This window comes from Labrus mixtus, chromosome 21 (genome assembly GCF_963584025.1).
Source record: "Labrus mixtus chromosome 21, fLabMix1.1, whole genome shotgun sequence".
Taxonomy (NCBI): domain Eukaryota; kingdom Metazoa; phylum Chordata; class Actinopteri; order Labriformes; family Labridae; genus Labrus; species Labrus mixtus.
The window spans coordinates 15800823-15818610 of NC_083632.1; the positions used below are offsets into that span (position 1 = coordinate 15800823).

A 17788-nucleotide genomic window follows, 5' to 3' on the forward strand; every position below is an offset into this window, starting at 1 on the left:
TAGTATGAATATGATTGAATATTTATTCTCACAGATTGCTTTAGTTTAACTCTGAAACTAACGTTTGAACACAGATGAGTTCACACTTTGTTCATGTTGGTCTGAAACAGAGAATAAAACATCAGTGTGTGGGAGTCCGTCTGATACCTCAGCTGTTTCCCTGTTTGAATAAAGTTATACAGAAACAAATCAGTGAATCACTGATCCTGTCTGAAACACTGTGAAGGTCGACACTCAGATCTCGCTCTGAATCATCTCAGGTGCGTTTGTTAGACGTACATTCATTCTGACGTGTTTGTGTTTTAACTCAGCAGTAAAAACTAAGTCTGCTAATAGACTGATCAGTCTAATATTAAACTGTAATGATGATGAACGGGGGAGGACTGATGATGTTATTTAGAGAGGTTGATGAGGAGCAGCTCTCCATGTTCACCCTCCAGTGTCGGGGTAGTTCCTCAAAGAAAGTAATGCATTACATATTACTACTTACTGTTTTTAAAGTAATACATTACATATTACTACTTACTGTTTTTTAAAGTAATACATTACATATTACTACTTACTGTTTTTAAAGTAATACATTACATATTACTACTTACTGTTTTTAAAGTAATACATTACATATTACTACTTACTGTTTTTTAAAGTAATACATTACATACATTACTTAGTTACTCATTGCTGAATGTAATTAGTTACACTACTAGTTACATTACTTTTTCATTGCTCCATAACTTCACCTGAGATGCTGAAGATGTCACTTCATTGGCAATTTCAAATTATAAAGTTAACATATAAACATATTCCCACATCAGAACAAATCCACATTCTTATAAGGAGCACATAAACAAAATATCTACCTTTTAAGTTCTTTAATACAAACAAGGCCACAGCAAAGTTACTCATATTTCATCCATTATTTCACCATTATTTCACCATTACCATTTATTTATTTACTTTATGTAACATCTCCCTCAGCTCAGGTACGTCTTAAAGATGTTCATGAGGAAACTTTTGATATTTAATAATCACATTTCAGTCTTTTTGAATTAAATCATTTTCATGAAGAAGATCAAAATAAATCTTATGTCAGTGTTTACTCACGACCTTTCAGAGCTTTCTAGAAGCACACACACAGAGGGTAAAGGTCCCTTTAACAGAGTCTTTCCCACGGTGAGCACTCTGGGAAATGTAGTCTGTTCAGAAGCAGCATCTTTATTACTCAGAGGTCCCTTCACCCTTTTTTCCCAGCATGCTCAGCTGTGTCTCGCTCAGCCTGCAGCGCCTGCGTCACATTTAGCAGATGGAGAGGAGGAAGGGGGGTGGGTGTGAGTAAGACAGAGAGAGAGGAGGGAGGAGGAAAACAATCTCTCTCTCTCTCTCTCTCTCTCTCTCTCTCTCTCTCTCTCCTGCATCAGCATCACAGCCACGCCAGCCTCCGTCACCGGATACCAACGAGGAAGAAGGAGCTAAAAAACACAACAGCAGCTCTTCCTTCTCCTCCTGATTGCACTCCTCACATCAGACTGACTCCTCTACACCTTCAAGACTAGGACTTATGCTCCCCCAAGCAGGAGGAGAACACCTCCATCGTCATGGGCAACCAGGAGGCAAAACAGAAGAGAGCAGCGGCGGCTGCAGGGAACGGCAGCTACCCATCTCTGGATGAAGGATGGAGGGAGGGAGGGGGGGAGGTGACGAAAAAGGGAGGAAAGAAACACCACAGTAAGCACGGGGGAGGAGCGGGGGGGCATGGCTCAGTACCAACGAAGAAGAAAAACAAATCAGAGTCCAAGTCGTCCGTTTTCTCCATCAGGAAGAAGAAGAGCAACCTGAGAGGACGAGGAGACGCGTCGTCATCGGTCACTGGGTCGAGAGAGGATGTGTTACACTCCAACCATGAGGATGGGAGTAAGACTCCCCCCCTGTCCAACGACGAGCTCGACCCTGAGCCCCCCCTTCCCGACAGGAGACCAGGCAGAGGAGGCAAGGAGGCAGGCAAGGAGGAAGGCAAGGAGGCAGGGAAGGATGGAGGAGAGAAGGAGGCGCAGAGGAAAACCTCAACAGCAGCTACGTCCCCCTTTGAGCAGGTGGGGGTGCCGCGGGGGGGCAGCTCAGGTTCGGACACGGACATCTACAGCTTCCATTCGGCTGCGGACCATGACGACCTGCTCGCCGACATCCAACTCGCCATCAGGCTGCAGCACCAGGGAGGGGGGGGCTGGGGGGGAGGAAATGGGGGGAGGAAACAGAGTAATGGAGGAGTTAAATTGACTCCCCCCGAGCCGGTTGACCTCACCCCCGAGTTAGAGTTGGGATCTGACGCCCTGTCCTTTCTGGAGACCAGACCCCCTCTCACTGACCCCCCCTCACACCCAGGACCCCCCCTCACTCAACCCCTCTCTGACACAGGAGCCCCTCTACCTCACCCCCCCTCACAAACAGGACCCCCGCCTGTCTCTGTGGACCCCCCCTTTCTCATGGAGGTGCAGGAGAGGAGTGGGGAGGGGTATCAGGGGGAGGGGGGGAGAGAAGCCCCTCTTTGTACTGTTACAAAGGACCAGCATGCTTTGCTACAGCAGCTCCCTCACACAGAAGTTGCCATGGATACAGCAGGGGGGGCAGCAGCCAGCATGGTCTCCATGACGACCAGCGGAAACAGCCTCCCTGACCTCCTGTTTGATGGTACTGAGAGACCCTCAGGGGAGGAGGGGGAGGCAGGACAAGAAACCATGCAGGAGGATCAGGGGCAACCGGATGTGGATCTGAGCGGGCCGGATGTGGATCTGAGCCCCCCCCCAAAAGGTCAGAGCGTTGGGTGGAGCTTTGAGTGTGGTGGAGGTGATGGGGGTGATGGGGGTGATGGGGCTGAGGGGGCTGAGGTCTGTGAGGAAGGGGGGGATCTGCTTGACTCCGGTACCAGTGCAGAGTCTCTGGAGGACTACCTGAGTCCTTTATCTGACCCCGCCCCACTCTCTCAGAGTAGGAGAGGCTTCCTCCTCCCCCAGGAAAGCCCCCCCTTGGCCAAACGCCTCCTCAGGTCCTCCCATGCTCCCTCCTCCTCCTCCTCTTGCCAGGGGGTCAAACCTTACCCCCCCATCTTCCCCTCCTACATTAAGACCACCACCCGCCAGCTCAGCTCCCCTGGAGTGTCCCCCGCCCTCTCCCCCTCCCACAGCCCAATCTCTCCCCGCAGGATTCACCATCACCTGAGCAGGTACGTTAACATGATGATGCAGATTTAATTACGTTATTGCGTTCATAAAGGTTCAGTTTGGACCAATCAGGTTTGAGAGATTTTCCTCATTTGTAGGAAAGAAACCAATCAGTCATCATCTTTTAACGAAACACCTGGGAGTGCGAGCAGGTAACTCTGAATCAGAGTGAAAACAGGAAGTGATGATGACTCTTAAAGACGCTCAGAGCCCCCCAGAGGATATGAAAACAATCAACAAGTAAAGATCGAAGATATCATCATCATAATAATCAATCAAAATGATCTATTATAATAATAATCTACAACGATAATAATAATAAATTATTAAAAGGCAGATCAAACATCATCAAACACTCTCAACATTTCTGTCACCTGTTATCAGCTGCAGTTAGCTTAGCAACATTAGCTCTTACCCCTCCAACATTACCCCTCAGTCTGTCTGTCTGATCAACCCTCACATTAGTCTAACCTCAGGTTTGTCTCGCCTCAGGTTGGTGAGTGGGGCTCAGACCACCAGCAGGAGGCGCTCTCGCAGCCTGGCCAGCTCTCTAAGTCGTTCAGCTGATTGGACGGAGGAGCTGGAGAGGAGGATGAGGAGCAGAGAGGAGGAAGGAGGAGGATCAAGAGAATACCTGCTGACCTTTAGAGGCGGAGGTGGAGGCAGTCAACCGCTGTGCTCCACCAGGAGGTCCTCCTGTGGACAGGTGTGCTCCTCCTTCCAGGACGTCTTTACAGGTGAGACAGCAGAACAGAATCTATTCAACTGATCCAATCCCAGGTGACAACATGATAGATAGATGGATGGATGGATGGATGGATGGATGGATGGATGGATGGATAGATAGATAGATAGATAGATAGATAGATGGATAGAGAGAGAGATAGAGAGATATATGGATAGATAGATAGATGGATAGATAGATAGATAGATAGATAGATGGATAGATAGATAGATAGATGGATAAAGAGAGAGATAGAGAGATAGATAGATAGATAGATGGATAGATAGATAGAGAGAGAGATAGAGAGATAGATAGATAGATAGATGGATAGATAGATAGAGAGAGAGATAGGGAGATAGATAGATAGATGGATGGATGGATGGATGGATGGATAGATAGATAGATAGATAGATGGATAAAGAGAGAGATAGAGAGATAGATAGATAGATAGATAGATAGATAGATAGATATATAGATAGATGGATGGATGGATGGATGGATGGATAGATAGATAGATAGATAGATAGATAGATAGATAGATAGATAGATGGATAGATAGATAGATAGATAGATAGATAGATGGATGGATGGATGGATGGATGGATGGATAGATAGATAGATAGATAGATAGATAGATAGATAGATAGATAGATCTATAGATAGATGGATGGATGGATGGATGGATGGATGGATGGATGGATAGATAGATAGATAGATAGAACGAGAGAGATGGATGGATGGATGGATGGATGGATGGATGGATGGATGGATGGATGGATAGATAGATAGAACGAGAGAGATAGAGAGATGGATGGATGGATGGATAGATAGATAGATAGATAGATAGATAGAACAAGAGAGATGGATGGATGGATGGATGGATGGATGGATGGATGGATAGATAGATAGATAGATAGATAGATAGATAGATAGATGGATAGATAGATAGATGGCTGGATGGATAGAAAGACAGACAGACAGACAGACAGACAGACAGACAGACAGACAGATAGATAGATAGATGGATTATAACGTGTGACTGTGACTGAACGTGCTCTCTGGAATGACGTCCAGGGTGTGTAGTGGGTGTGCAGGGTTTCTCTGAATGTTCTTGAGTTTTGAGAGCATTCTTGCCTCTGTGACCTGCTGAAGGGTTTCCATTTCAGTCCCAGTGATGGAGCTGGCCTTCCTAATCAGCTTGTTCGTTCTGTTTTTGTCTGCTGTGCGAGCTCCCTCTCCCCAGCACACCAAAGAACAAGGCACTAGCAACAACAATCTGATGAAAGGTGCACAGAAGAGGCCTGCTGATGTTAAAAGACCTCAGCAGTCTCAAAAAATAAAGCCGGCTTTGCCCCTTCTTGTACAGCGCCTCCAAGTGGGCGGACCAGTCCAGTTCACTGCCCAGCTGTACTCCCAGGTATCTGTAGCTGGAGATGAGTTCCACTTCAATACCTTGGATATTAACTGGTGACACCAGTCCACAAAATCCCTGGTCGTGCCCCTGTACTCCTCTTCATGACCTCTCTTTACACATCCCACAACTGGTGAGTGATCCGAGTACTTCTGGAGAAAGCAGCTGTCCGAGCTGTGTGGAAGTCGGACGTGTAGAGGTCAAACAGGAATGGAGACAAGCCGGTGCCTTGTGGGGCCCCTGTACTACAGAGGACTCTTCCAGAGACACAGTTTTGAAGACGCACATACTGACGATTTCTGACCCCACCTGCATCCTCCTCATTTCACCAAGAATCCTTGGCTGTATTGTATTAAAGGCACTCGAAGAGTCCAAAAAATTATCCTTACATTTGCGTCAGAGGTTTCCAGATGTGCATGGGCTGTCTGTAGTATGTAGATGAGGGCATCATCCACACCAATGTTAGGCTGATCTGCAAACTGAAGAGGATCGATGTATGGAGTCACCATGGACCTGATGGAGCTGAGGACCAGCCTCTCCAGGGACTTCATTATGTGAGAGCAACTGGCCGGTAGTCATAGAAGTTAGTTGGGTGTCTCTTTTTGGGAACAGGGACAATGCAGGTTGTTTTCCACACTTCTGGGATCTTTTGAAGTTGCAGGCTCAGATTGAATAAGTGTGTGAGGATCTAACACAACTGTCCAGAGCACGTCCGCAGCAGTCTGGGGCTGATCCCATCAGGTCCATGGACTTTTCCCTGCTTGATTTGATCCAGTTCCCTCTTGACCTGCCATGGTTGAAGTGTTGAAGTGAGGGGAGGTTTGAACCACAGGCATTAGGCAGGGAGGTGTAGCATTGTCAAATCTGTTAAAGGGCAGATTAAGGTCCTCTGTCAGGTCCTGACATGACATATCTGACTGGTTGATTCTTGTGTGGTTCTCATGTTAGAGTGCCCCCTGCTGGAGGGGTTGACTCTGTGTGGTTCTCATGTTAGGGCGCACCCTGCTGGAGGGGTTGACTCTGTGTGGTTCTCATGTTAGGGCGCACCCTGCTGTAGAGGTTGACTCTGTGTGGTTCTCATGTTAGGGCGCACCCTGCTGGAGAAGTTGTTCCTGCAGCAGCAGCAGGAGGCGGAGCCTGAGGAGGCGGAGCGACTGTGTTCAAGGATTTTGGCGATGGGTCTGTTGTTGCCGTTCACTGATTGCTTCAGAGAGCAGCTGGGAGGAAGCCCCGCCCACATCAGCTCCACGGCACCAACCAGGTTTGATGTGAGTACTGACATGTTTTCACAGATCAGTTTTTATTTGTCAAATTGTCATAATGATCACTTTTTATTATTCATAACAAAAATGTATAATTTACATCAAATTATTCATAATCTGTTTCTTATAACGAGCATCTTATTAAATGGTGTTTGTCTCTCAGCATGAGCAGCTGTACACCTGGGCCGCTGTCAATCAGCCTACTCAGATTCTGGATCACCTGATTACAGTGAGACCAGGACCAGGAGAGACCAGGACCAGACTGAAGTCTACAGAGACAGGTGACACACACACACACACACACACACACACACACACACACACACACAAAGTGAGTTCATCCAGGTGTTCGGGTTTTTTTTACATGTCAGCATTGAACTTTTATAACCTATGTTTCCTTCACGCTGCAGCAGAGGACGGTCTGGGTGAGTTTTTATTCTGTTTTATTGACACTGCTGTTGTTGTTGTGCTGTTGTGTTGCAGTTGTTTTGTGTTGTAAATGTGTTGTAAATGTGTAGTTGTTTTGTGTTGTTGTTGTGTTGTTGTGCTGCTGTGTTGTCATCCTGATCTTTTTCCAGGTACACTTTGTGTCACCTTGTTTTGTTGCTTTCAGTACACATGTAAAGTGTGTAATCACATTATTATCTAAAACAGTGTGTACCTCAGATCAAACACAGCTGGTACCGTATCACTGTGAAATGATGATCTGGTTTTTGCTGCCCTCTGGTGGTAAACGTTTCACTTGGCTGCAGTGATGTTTCTCATTTTTCTACATTGTGTCTATGATGAGTTCAAAGTGTGGAAATAATCCCACTGAGGGATGTGTGTGAATCAAAGCAGAGCTCTGACCGTGCTCACACAGAACATAGAAGTTGAATAGACAAACAGAAGCATCCAGCATGTTGCAGGTTTTCCCGCATGTTCCAGGTTTTCCCGCATGTTCCAGGTGTTCCAGCATGTTCCAGGTTTTCCAGGTCTCAGTCAGTAATGGCAGACACATTGCCTGGTTGGTGTCAAACCTGAAAAATTCAGTTGTGACAGGAGTTTGAAATTATGGCTCATCTTGCTCTATAAGTAGAGATTGGTGTGACAAAGCCACACCCACCAGTGATGTCAGAGAGAGAGCAGAGGGCAGAACCCCCAGATGTAATGATTGTTACTGTAAATAAGGAATCTGTTACAGATGATGAGATCAACAGATATTCAGAGATATGCAGGTTGTCAACCATCCATCAGTCACTCAGGATCTGACACAGTATATTCCCATCAGTCCCGTCAGTTATAACTTCACATTGTTGAAAGTTTCCTCCAGGAGACATGAGTCCTGTTCATACTGACTGTTCATGTGTCTGTCTGCTCAGAACATACGGCGGCCATGTTGGATTTGAAGCAGCAGCAGGAGAGTCAGGAGGTGGGTCACTTTTTCTTCACCTGTTTAACTTCAACTTCATCTGTTTAACTTTTTTGTTTTGCCTCGAGTGGATACTCGAGGAACTGCAGTTTTTTTGCACATGCTTTTTTGCTCAATTTTTTTCAACCCCGGAGGTATCCACTCTGTTTGAACATGAGGCTTAAGAGGCAATATAATACTCTGACTCCTCCTATAGTGTTCAAAATGGGTACTGCAGTCAAAACATTTTAGAGAGCTGTCTCCCCCCCCCCCGCCCCCTCCTCTCTAGAGTCGATGCTCACACAGGTTGCCATGTGGTGGACTCTGAAGCTTCAGTGTTTATTCAGCTCTGCATCAGTCTGTAAACCTTTCTGTGTTCTAACCTCTATCCATTTTTCAAAAGCATCTCCAATATTGATCCTAGTTTGAGCACGTTTCTGCTCGTGGAGCTTATTAGAAACATGCAGAGGCTTTTAAGTTTGGGTACAATCACTTCTATCTGAACCAGTTCTCTTGCCCGCTTCCATCGCTGCAACACCTGTTGGTTTGACCTGATAACTGCTGTCATATCTGGCAAACCGAGGGGCGTCCAAAATGGCTGTGTGGGGTTTCCTTAAAAACCACCTACCTTCTCTGGTCATGCCACCGAAACAATCACTGTGTACATAATTAGACTGCTGCATTGTGTTGTTTGTTTTGCAATATGTTCTTCTCGACTTTCTTTTTGACATTGTAACAGTATCAAACCACACATAGCCTTGATATAAAGTCTAAAACTGTCATCATTGCGCCAGACCCTTTTGCTACATCTGCCACTCTGCATCATTCATTCTTAGTCTCTTACAAATTTTGCAAGTGTGAAAATGGCTTTTATCTCCTGTTTCCAGAAGGAGAGTTTGGTGTCGTCGTCCAAACTGAAGGAGAAACATGTGAACGTCATCCAGCAGCTCGAACAAACCATCGAAGATCTCAGGACTAAGATCGCTGAGCTAGAGCGACAGCCCCCCCTGCTGGACAGAGACACAATGACAGTACCACCCTCCACCACTGACAGGGAGGTTGGGGGGGAGGAGGGACTGATGAGGGCACTGTGTGATGCTCACCTGCAGACCTCCACCCCAGACCTCCTGGAGGCCAAATCGGTGCAGACCTCCCCTCTGGACGAATGCTTCAAAGTGCCTTTTACTGAGGGAGGCGGAGTCAGCAGCTCTACGCCACCCCCACCTCCACCTCCACTAGAGGGCTTTAGGTGTTCATGTCAGATGCAGCCTACTCTGGTCCCTCCCCCTCCCCCTTTACCAGGAGACTCAATCCCACCTCCTCCTCCTACAATACCTATAGGTACAGCAGGTCCTCCACCCCCACCTCCTCCTCCTCCCCCACCCCTTCCTGGAGGCCTTGCTCCACCCCCACCTCCTCCTCCTCCTCCTCCTCCACCCCTTCCTGGAGGCCTTGCTCCACCCCCACCTCCTCCTCCTCCTCCACCCCTTCCTGGAGGCCTTGCTCCACCCCCACCTCCTCCTCCTCCACCCCTTCCTGGAGGCCTTGCTCCACCCCCACCTCCTCCACCCCTCCCTGGTGGCCTAGCCCCACCTCCTCCTCCATTACCAGGAACAGGAGGCCCTCCACCTCCCCCACCCCCTCCAGGCTGTGGTCCTCCACCACCACCTCCTCCACCAGGAGCGGTCTTTGCTCCTCCTGGCTCTCTGGGGTTCCTGCCTCCTCCTCTCCCGATGGGGTTGTACGCTCTGGGTGTGCCACAGGAGAAACCCCCCAGAAAGGCGGTGGTGGAGCCCCCCCGACCGATGAAGCCATTGTACTGGACTCGGATCCAGCTTAACATCAAAAAGTAAATATAGAGGTCGGATGGCTCAGGGCGGAGCAGTAGTTTGAATATAAAAATAAGTATCTCGTGATCTAAGATTGCTGTTTGTTTTTTTAGGGAGGTTTCTTCTTCATTGGTATGGGAGACCATCGAGGAGCCTGACATGGACTTTGAGGAGTTTGTAGAGTTGTTTTCTAAATCAGCTGTTAAAGTTAAGAAGCAGCCGCTGTCGGACACCATCACCAAGTCCAAAGCCAAACAGGTCTGTGGGTCAAATTTGCTATATATGCTAAAATATATATGCAACTATATCTGAGTTTGAATGATGATTAATGATCAAACTGTTCAACAAAGAGTGTTATCATGTTTAACATGAATATTAGTTTAGTTTAGTTTAGTTTAGTTAATATACAGATATTAAAAAATTACGTACAAGTTTCCCTGAGATGTAAACGGTTGTCTTGATGACACGTCAATGCTGACAAGACTGGTAACTTAAAATCCATTTTTTGACTTCACGGGTGAAAGTGCAGAAGTTTGTACAAAGTTTAAGACTAGTTGGAGGATTATTCCATTCTTTAAAAGCTTAGAATTTTATATTTATCAAGTATATCACAATGATGATACTGTTGTGGTTTCCTGTCCAGAGTTTTAATGGCTTGTTTATGAAGTGACATTATGGGTTTTAAGACAGTCTTGTTTGCTTGAGACCAACAGGATATACAGTAATGAAAGTAAAAAAAAATATCATAGCATTCAAATACATTTTAGACGCTTTGATTGTAAGTGAGTTCCTGATATGTCTAAAGTTGGCTATGTTATATTTAACTTTATGACACATCTTTTTAATATGACTTTTAAAAGTAAGGTTGTGGTCTAGTGTAAAACCCAAGTATTTAAACTCATCGACCTACATTAATATTTGGGAAAACCATATTTTTGTGTTTATTCACAAAATACATGACCACATGTTTTGTCAGTATTAAGAGTCAGACATGAATAACGTAACCATTCTATGACTTGTTCCATTGCTAATGACAGTTTGGCAGCTACTTGTTCAGGGTCTTTCCCACATGCATATAGGACCGTGTCATCTGCATACATCAAGGTCCCCACATCATCACACACAGATAGGAGATCATTGACATATGCGCTAAACAACAGTGATCCTAAGATGGAACCTTGTGGCACTCCCACATTGATCTCTATTGTTGTGTTTCAGGTAGTGAAGCTCCTGAACAACAAGCGCTCTCAGGCTGTCGGAATCCTCATGTCCTCTCTACATCTGGACATGAAGGACATTCAGCACGGTGAGTTCATCTCTAACTTCATCTGGTTTCATTCCAAGGCCTAGACTGTATATGGGAGAGGATGTAGCCACTGTAGCCTCTCCAAATGACCACAAGATCATTATGACTGACTGTTAAATTAAACAGGATCAACAAGGGTGGCTGTGGCTCATAGGTATAGTCAGTCATCTCTATACTGGAAGGCCAGGGGTTCGATCCCTAGCTCCTGAAGCCACATGTCCAATGTATGCTTGGGCAAGACACATAAGCCTGTATGAATGTGTATGAATGTGTATGAATGGATGAGTTAATACTGATGGACTCTTTACCCAGCAGCCTCTACCATCAGTGTGTGAATGTGTATGAATGGATGAGTTAATACTGATGGACTCTTTACCCAGCAGCCTCTACCATCAGTGTGTGAATGTGTATGAATGGATGAGTTAATACTGATGGACTCTCTACACAGCAGCCTCTACCATCAGCGTGTGAATGTGTGTGTGTGAGACATGCGGTGTAAAAGAGCTTTTAGTAGTCAGAAGACGAGAAAAGAAATAAACAAGCTCAAGTCCATTTACTATTCCCTCATGACTGAGTAGATTGGTTAGTCATCATGTGAATTTTCTCCCTCTCTGTCTTGAAGCCATACTGAACTTGGACAACACAGTGGTGGACCTTGAGACGCTGCAGGCTCTCTATGAAAATGTGAGCAATTCAAACACTTATCTTTGATACTGTGAAAACCAGAAAGCATAATTAAAACAAAATCAATTAGAGACGTGTTGGAGAGTTCAGGGAACCTGTATGGTTCCTGGGCTCTATGGTTACAGTGGACTTTGAACTGGAATTGTGTGTCTCCTCAGAGGGCCCAGCAGGACGAACTGGACAAGATAGAAAAGCACATCAAGTCCTCCAAAGACAAGGAAAAACCTCTGGACAAACCAGAGCAGTGAGTGTCTGATGATGACTGCTGTGTGTCGTTCTGTAAGAAGAATGTTCAGAGACCGACTCACGTTTCTGTTACCTCTTGTGCTGCAGATTCCTCCGCCAGCTCTCCCTGATCCCAAACTTCTCTGGACGAGTATTCTGCATCCTCTTCCAATCCAGCTTCTCAGAGTGCATGTCATCTATAACCAGAAAACTGGACACGTTACAGAGAGTGTGCAAGGTGAGTCCAAGTCATCAAACTCTAAAGAGAGTGTGAGTCCAAGTCATCAAACGCTAAAGAGAGTGTGTGAGTCCAAGTCATCAAACACTAAAGAGAGTGTGTGAGTCCAAGTCATCAAACGCTAAAGAGAGTGTGTGAGTCCAAGTCATCAAACGCTAAAGAGAGTGTGCAGACCATGCAGGGTGACTCCAGGGTTCAGAAACCCAGAAATGATCTTTGTAGAGCCTGAGAACTGCCAAGATCGAATGTCCACAGGCTGCTTTTGTACAGATGTCAGATAACAGAACACCAGGCAAGGCGATCCAACCAATAAACCCACTTCGGGTCTCCATGGTTACCAATAAGGGTGTTAAAGTCCTTCAGCAGAATCCAGTCTCTCTGTAGTAGAATGTTTTCAATTCCGGTTGCAATGAGTGTTTATACAAAAACCTCTTTCTGATGTGTACACATACTGTATGTATATATACATATAGTCAAAGTATATATTCAAAGTTTCATTCCATATATTCAAAGTTTCTTTCCATATATTGAAAGTTTCATTCCATATAGTCAAAGTTTCAGTCAATATATTCAAAGTTTCATTCCATACAGTATATTCAGACTTTGTTCAATATATTAATTTCCTGAACGACTTGCCATAAGTATACATGTTTATGTACATATAAATGTATTCTTTATATGTATTTATTCTCTTATTTCATGTGTTCTCATCTCTCTGAACCGACTCAAACCTCTGACTCTCCTCCAGATCAAACCTTGTGTTTCTGTTTCCTTGTGCATTTTCCTCATGTACCTCCCACTGTCTGTGTGTGTGTCTGTCTGTGTGTGTGTGTGTGTGTTTGTGTGTGTGTGTGTGTGTGTGTGTGTGTGTGTGTGTGTGTGTGTGTGTGTGTGTGTGTGTGTGTAGGCACTGCAGGACAGTGAGACGGTGAAGCAGATTCTGGGTCTGGTTCTGGCCTTTGGGAACTATATGAATGGAGGGAATCGAACCAGGGGCCAAGCTGACGGATTCTCACTCGATATACTGCCCAAGCTAAAGGATGTGAAGAGCAGCGTGAGAGACACACACTGACACACTGAAACACACTATTACACACTGACACACACTGAAAGACACTGAAACACACTGACACACACTGACACACACTGAAACACACTGACACACACTGACACACACTGAAACACACTGACACACACTGACACACACTGACACACACTGACACACACTGAAACACACTGACACACAATGACACACACTAATACACACCGACACACACTGACACACACCGACACACACTGAAACACTGACACACACTGACACATGAAACACACTGACACACACTGACACACACTGACACACACTGACACATGAAACACACTGACACACACTGACACACACTGACACACACTGACACATGAAACACACTGACACACACTGACACACACTGACACATGAAACACACTGACACACACTGACACACACTGACACACACTGACACATGAAACACACTGACACACACTGACACACACTGACACATGAAACACACTGACATACACTGACAAACACTGACACACTGACACACTGACACACACTGACGCACACTGACACATGAAACACACTGACACACACTGACACACTGACACATGAAACACACTGACACACACTGACACACACTGACACATGAAACACACTGACACACTGACACACACTGATACACACTGAAACACACTGACACACTGACACACACTGACACACATTGACACACTGACACACTGACACATGAAACACACTGACACACACTGACACACACTGACACATGAAACACACTGACACACTGACACACACTGATACACACTGAAACACACTGACACACTGACACACACTGACACACATTGACACACTGACACACACTGACACACACTGACACACTGACACACACTGACACACATTGACACACTGACACACACTGACACACACTGACACACACTGACACACTGACACACACTGAAACACACTGATACACACTGACACACACTGACACACACTGACACACACTGAGTTAGTTATAGTTATATGTTATAATTGCTCATGATCCTGTATTTGGGTCTTATAACAATGAGTAAGGTATTTAACCTGTTCTTTAATATAACAATGAGTAAGGTCTTTAACCTGTTCTTTAATATAACAATGAGTAAGGTCTTTAACCTGTTCTTTAATATAACAATGAGTAAGGTCTTTAACCTGTTCTTTAATATAACAATGAGTAAGGTCTTTAACCTGTTCTTTAATATAACAATGAGTAAGGTCTTTAACCTGTTCTTTAATACAACAATGAGTAAGGTCTTTAACCTGTTCTTTAATACAACAATGAGTAAGGTCTTTAACCTGCTCTTTTGTAAAGTGTCTTCAGATAATATTTGTTATGAATATACAAATAAAGATTGGAACAATGGGCAAGGAGTCACAGGTCGTTTAGAACCCAGGCTGCCCGCTAGGAGGATGACAGCCTTCGTACCTTGAGCGTGCGCACAACCACTAATGTGCCGGCGCCCCTGAGATGAGTTTTTGTGTCTGATTCTGATTTTATTGTCTCTCTTCAGGACGGCTTGAGGAGTCTGCTCTCCTACATCGTGTCTTATTACCTCCGACACTTTGACCAGGTCAGATTACTTTAATACTTCAAAACATTAATGATGACTCTATACATCTCAGTCCCCCTCATGTGTGTGTGTCTGTGTGTGTGTGTGTGTGTGTGTGTGTGTGTGTGTGTGTGTGTGTGTGTGTGTGCGTGTGTGTGTGTGTATGTGTGTGTCCACAGGATGCTGGTAGAGAGACATGTGTGTTTCCTATCCCGGAGCCTCATGATCTGTTTCAGGCATCTCAGATGAAGTTTGAAGATTTCCAAAAAGATGTGATTAGACTGAGGAAGGACCTGAGAGGTACACACACACACACACACACACACACACACACACACACACACACAGACACACACACACACACACACACACACACACACACACACACACACACACACACACACACATTGATAATTTTTTTGGATGGTCTGGTTATGATTTGTGTGCTGTGTGTGTGTGTGTGTGTGTGTGTTTGTTTGTGTGTTTCCTCTCAGCGTGTACATCCGAGGTAGAGAAGGTGTGTAAGGTGTCAGAAGAGGAGAATATGCAGCCTTTTAAAGATAAGATGGACGACTTCCTCGCACAAGGTGACTCGTCAACATGATAATAACAATAAATCAGATATCATGCAAACAGTATAATAAATGTGTCTTCATGTATTTCTTCTTCTGTTCTGACTCTGTGTTCTTCTTCTTCTGTTAGCTAAAAGCGAGCTGGAGGCTCTGGAGGCTCAGCTCAGCAGCACTCACTCTCTGTAAGAACCAAACATTTGGATTTAAAGATAATGAACTTCTCACTCTTTAATATTAAAGCAGGTTTAACTCCACAGAATAGAAGTCTTTGTCAGAGTAAAGAATGCCTTTGCTATCTCCTAACATTCAGGAGTGACAGTTCATTTTAGTTTAAATGTAGGACACTTAAAAGGATTATACCTCTGAATATTTCATTTACTTTTACTAAATAATGATTCTATATTGAAATGATATCTGAACTTGTCTCTGTTCTCTCAGATTCCTCGAGCTCTCAGTTTCCTTCTCTGTGAAGCCGAAGGCCGGAGAGAAAGAAGTTTCTCCGAACACAGTGTTCAGCGTCTGGCACGAATTCTCCTCCGACTTCAAAGATCAGTGGAAGAAAGAAAACAAAGTGATTCTCAAAGAGAGGTGAAAAACAAACGCTTAAACTCACATATCTTTAACATATTCATGAAGTCAGTGTCAACAAGATTTAAAGATTTCATACGAGTTGATGCACTCTGTTTCCTCAACCAAACGGGACACTGCAGAGCGCACATACCACAAACCTCACTGAGAGAGCGCTTTGTCTAAATGTATCTAACACAAATTAGAGCTCTCAGGTCACACACCTGGTCACACACCAGGTGGCACATCTGGTCACACACCTGGTCACATATCTGGTGGCACACCTGGTCACACTTGTTTGAAACATGAGCAGCTGCGGAAACATTTAGTCTCCTTTAAGAGATATTTGTGTATAAAATATGAAATAAAGAAGCTTTGTTCATCTGATAACTTGATAATTTTGACAAACTGCAGAAAATCAATCAAAGCAGCTGATTACATTTATTCAGTGACATCAATAACTGTTTATGAAGGGGTTAATTATTATGATCTCATTAAAAACATTAAATAGCATATTACCATGAACATAAACATTATGCATTTTGAATTGATTGTATTGTTATTATCATTAACCTCCAAGCTTGGAACATGTGACCCCAATGACCAACAGACAACCAGGGGTGTTAACAACTCTAAGTCAGCAACGTCCATGTGACCATCCTTGATCATTAGCATGCTAATCCACAGAGGCTTACATTTATCTCTCCATTCACCAGCTAGTTTACAACAGAAGAATTCTTTCGGAGGAGGAGCGGTGAAAAGTCTTCAAGATCTTCAACCTTTAGATCAAGCTTTAAATTGACCATGACCTGGACGACCAAGAACCTGCCCAGACTTTATCATTAACTATATTGTGTGTTTGCAGGTTAAAATCAGCGGAGGAATCTTTCCGGCAGGCAAAGGAGAAATCTTCATACAGCGTGAAACCAAAACACGCCTCAGGCATCGTGAGTTCACCTTTAACCTTAAATGATGTAACCTATCTATCTGAACCTCTGGGTTGTTTACCTGACCCTCTAATGACTGATGGAGAACAGAAATATCATTACTGTTTATCATCATGAAAATAAATGTATGATCTAAAAAGCTGCATTTCTTAATACAACGTTCACTTGATGATCTTCTGTTCTCAGAAAGCAAAACTGGGCATGAAGATCTGACCCACAGGAGAACCTTTGGACAACAGCAGAGAGGAGGAGGAGAGGAAAGGAGAGGAGAGGAGAGGAGAGGAGAGGAGAGGAGAGGAGAGGAGAGGAGGATGTAAAGGATGAAGAAGAAGTTACACAAGTTGATGTTCCTGTGACATCACTCATCATCTGTGTGTGTGTCTGTGTGTGTGTGTGTGTGTGTGTGTGTGTGTGTGTGTGTGTGTGTGTGTGTGTGTGTGTGTGTGTGTGTGTGTTTGAACAGGAAGTGAACTGTTTCTGTGCAATAAAAGTCTTCATGCAAACATGTAAATGATGGTGTGTTTTGGAGCTGTAATTATGTAAAATAAAGACATGATTCTGAACTATTACTATTATTATTATTTTCATCATCATCATTGTTATTATGATTATTATGATTATTATTATTATTATATCCGTCCCCCATAAGGATTACCAGAGTTAGAACCAGATTTCTCCTAAAGTCAATTGTTTTGCGCTTTTTGATCCACATTCTCATAGGAGTTTAACCACATCATTAAACTATTTGTCTTCTAGCCTTGGAATAACAATTTATTCT

The 17788-nt window shown here is 44.4% G+C and overlaps 1 protein-coding gene and 1 long non-coding RNA gene across 5 annotated transcripts; one reads left to right on the forward strand and one right to left on the reverse strand.

The window, feature by feature from the left end:
- The first annotated feature begins 975 nt into the window (after positions 1–975).
- On the forward strand, positions 976–17579 carry fmn2b (formin 2b). 4 transcript variants are annotated; one of them, XR_009665916.1, is made up of 21 exons: positions 976–3217; positions 3708–3952; positions 6437–6618; positions 6776–6893; positions 7023–7037; positions 7974–8023; positions 8890–9851; positions 9945–10089; positions 11050–11137; positions 11760–11821; positions 11980–12065; positions 12155–12284; positions 13192–13338; positions 14886–14945; positions 15104–15224; positions 15419–15511; positions 15627–15678; positions 15935–16084; positions 16929–17010; positions 17197–17443; positions 17474–17579. XR_009665916.1 is itself a non-coding variant. In XM_061028086.1 (20 exons), exons 1-20 carry the CDS (start codon positions 1596–1598, stop codon positions 17221–17223), a joined length of 4437 nt encoding a protein of 1478 aa, XP_060884069.1. In that variant the 5' UTR covers positions 976–1595; the 3' UTR covers positions 17224–17579. The 4 variants fall into 4 exon arrangements, 3 of the variants coding, with proteins under 3 accessions (XP_060884069.1, XP_060884070.1, XP_060884071.1); XM_061028086.1 differs by having other exon boundaries at positions 17197–17579; XM_061028087.1 differs by having other exon boundaries at positions 7026–7037; positions 17197–17579.
- LOC132955293 (uncharacterized) lies at positions 13129–14065 on the reverse strand. Its single transcript, XR_009665917.1, has 2 exons — positions 13966–14065; positions 13129–13370 (listed from the first exon to the last, which is right to left on the reverse strand). It is a non-coding gene; the product is annotated as an uncharacterized LOC132955293 (long non-coding RNA).
- Positions 17580–17788: the final 209 nt, after the last annotated feature.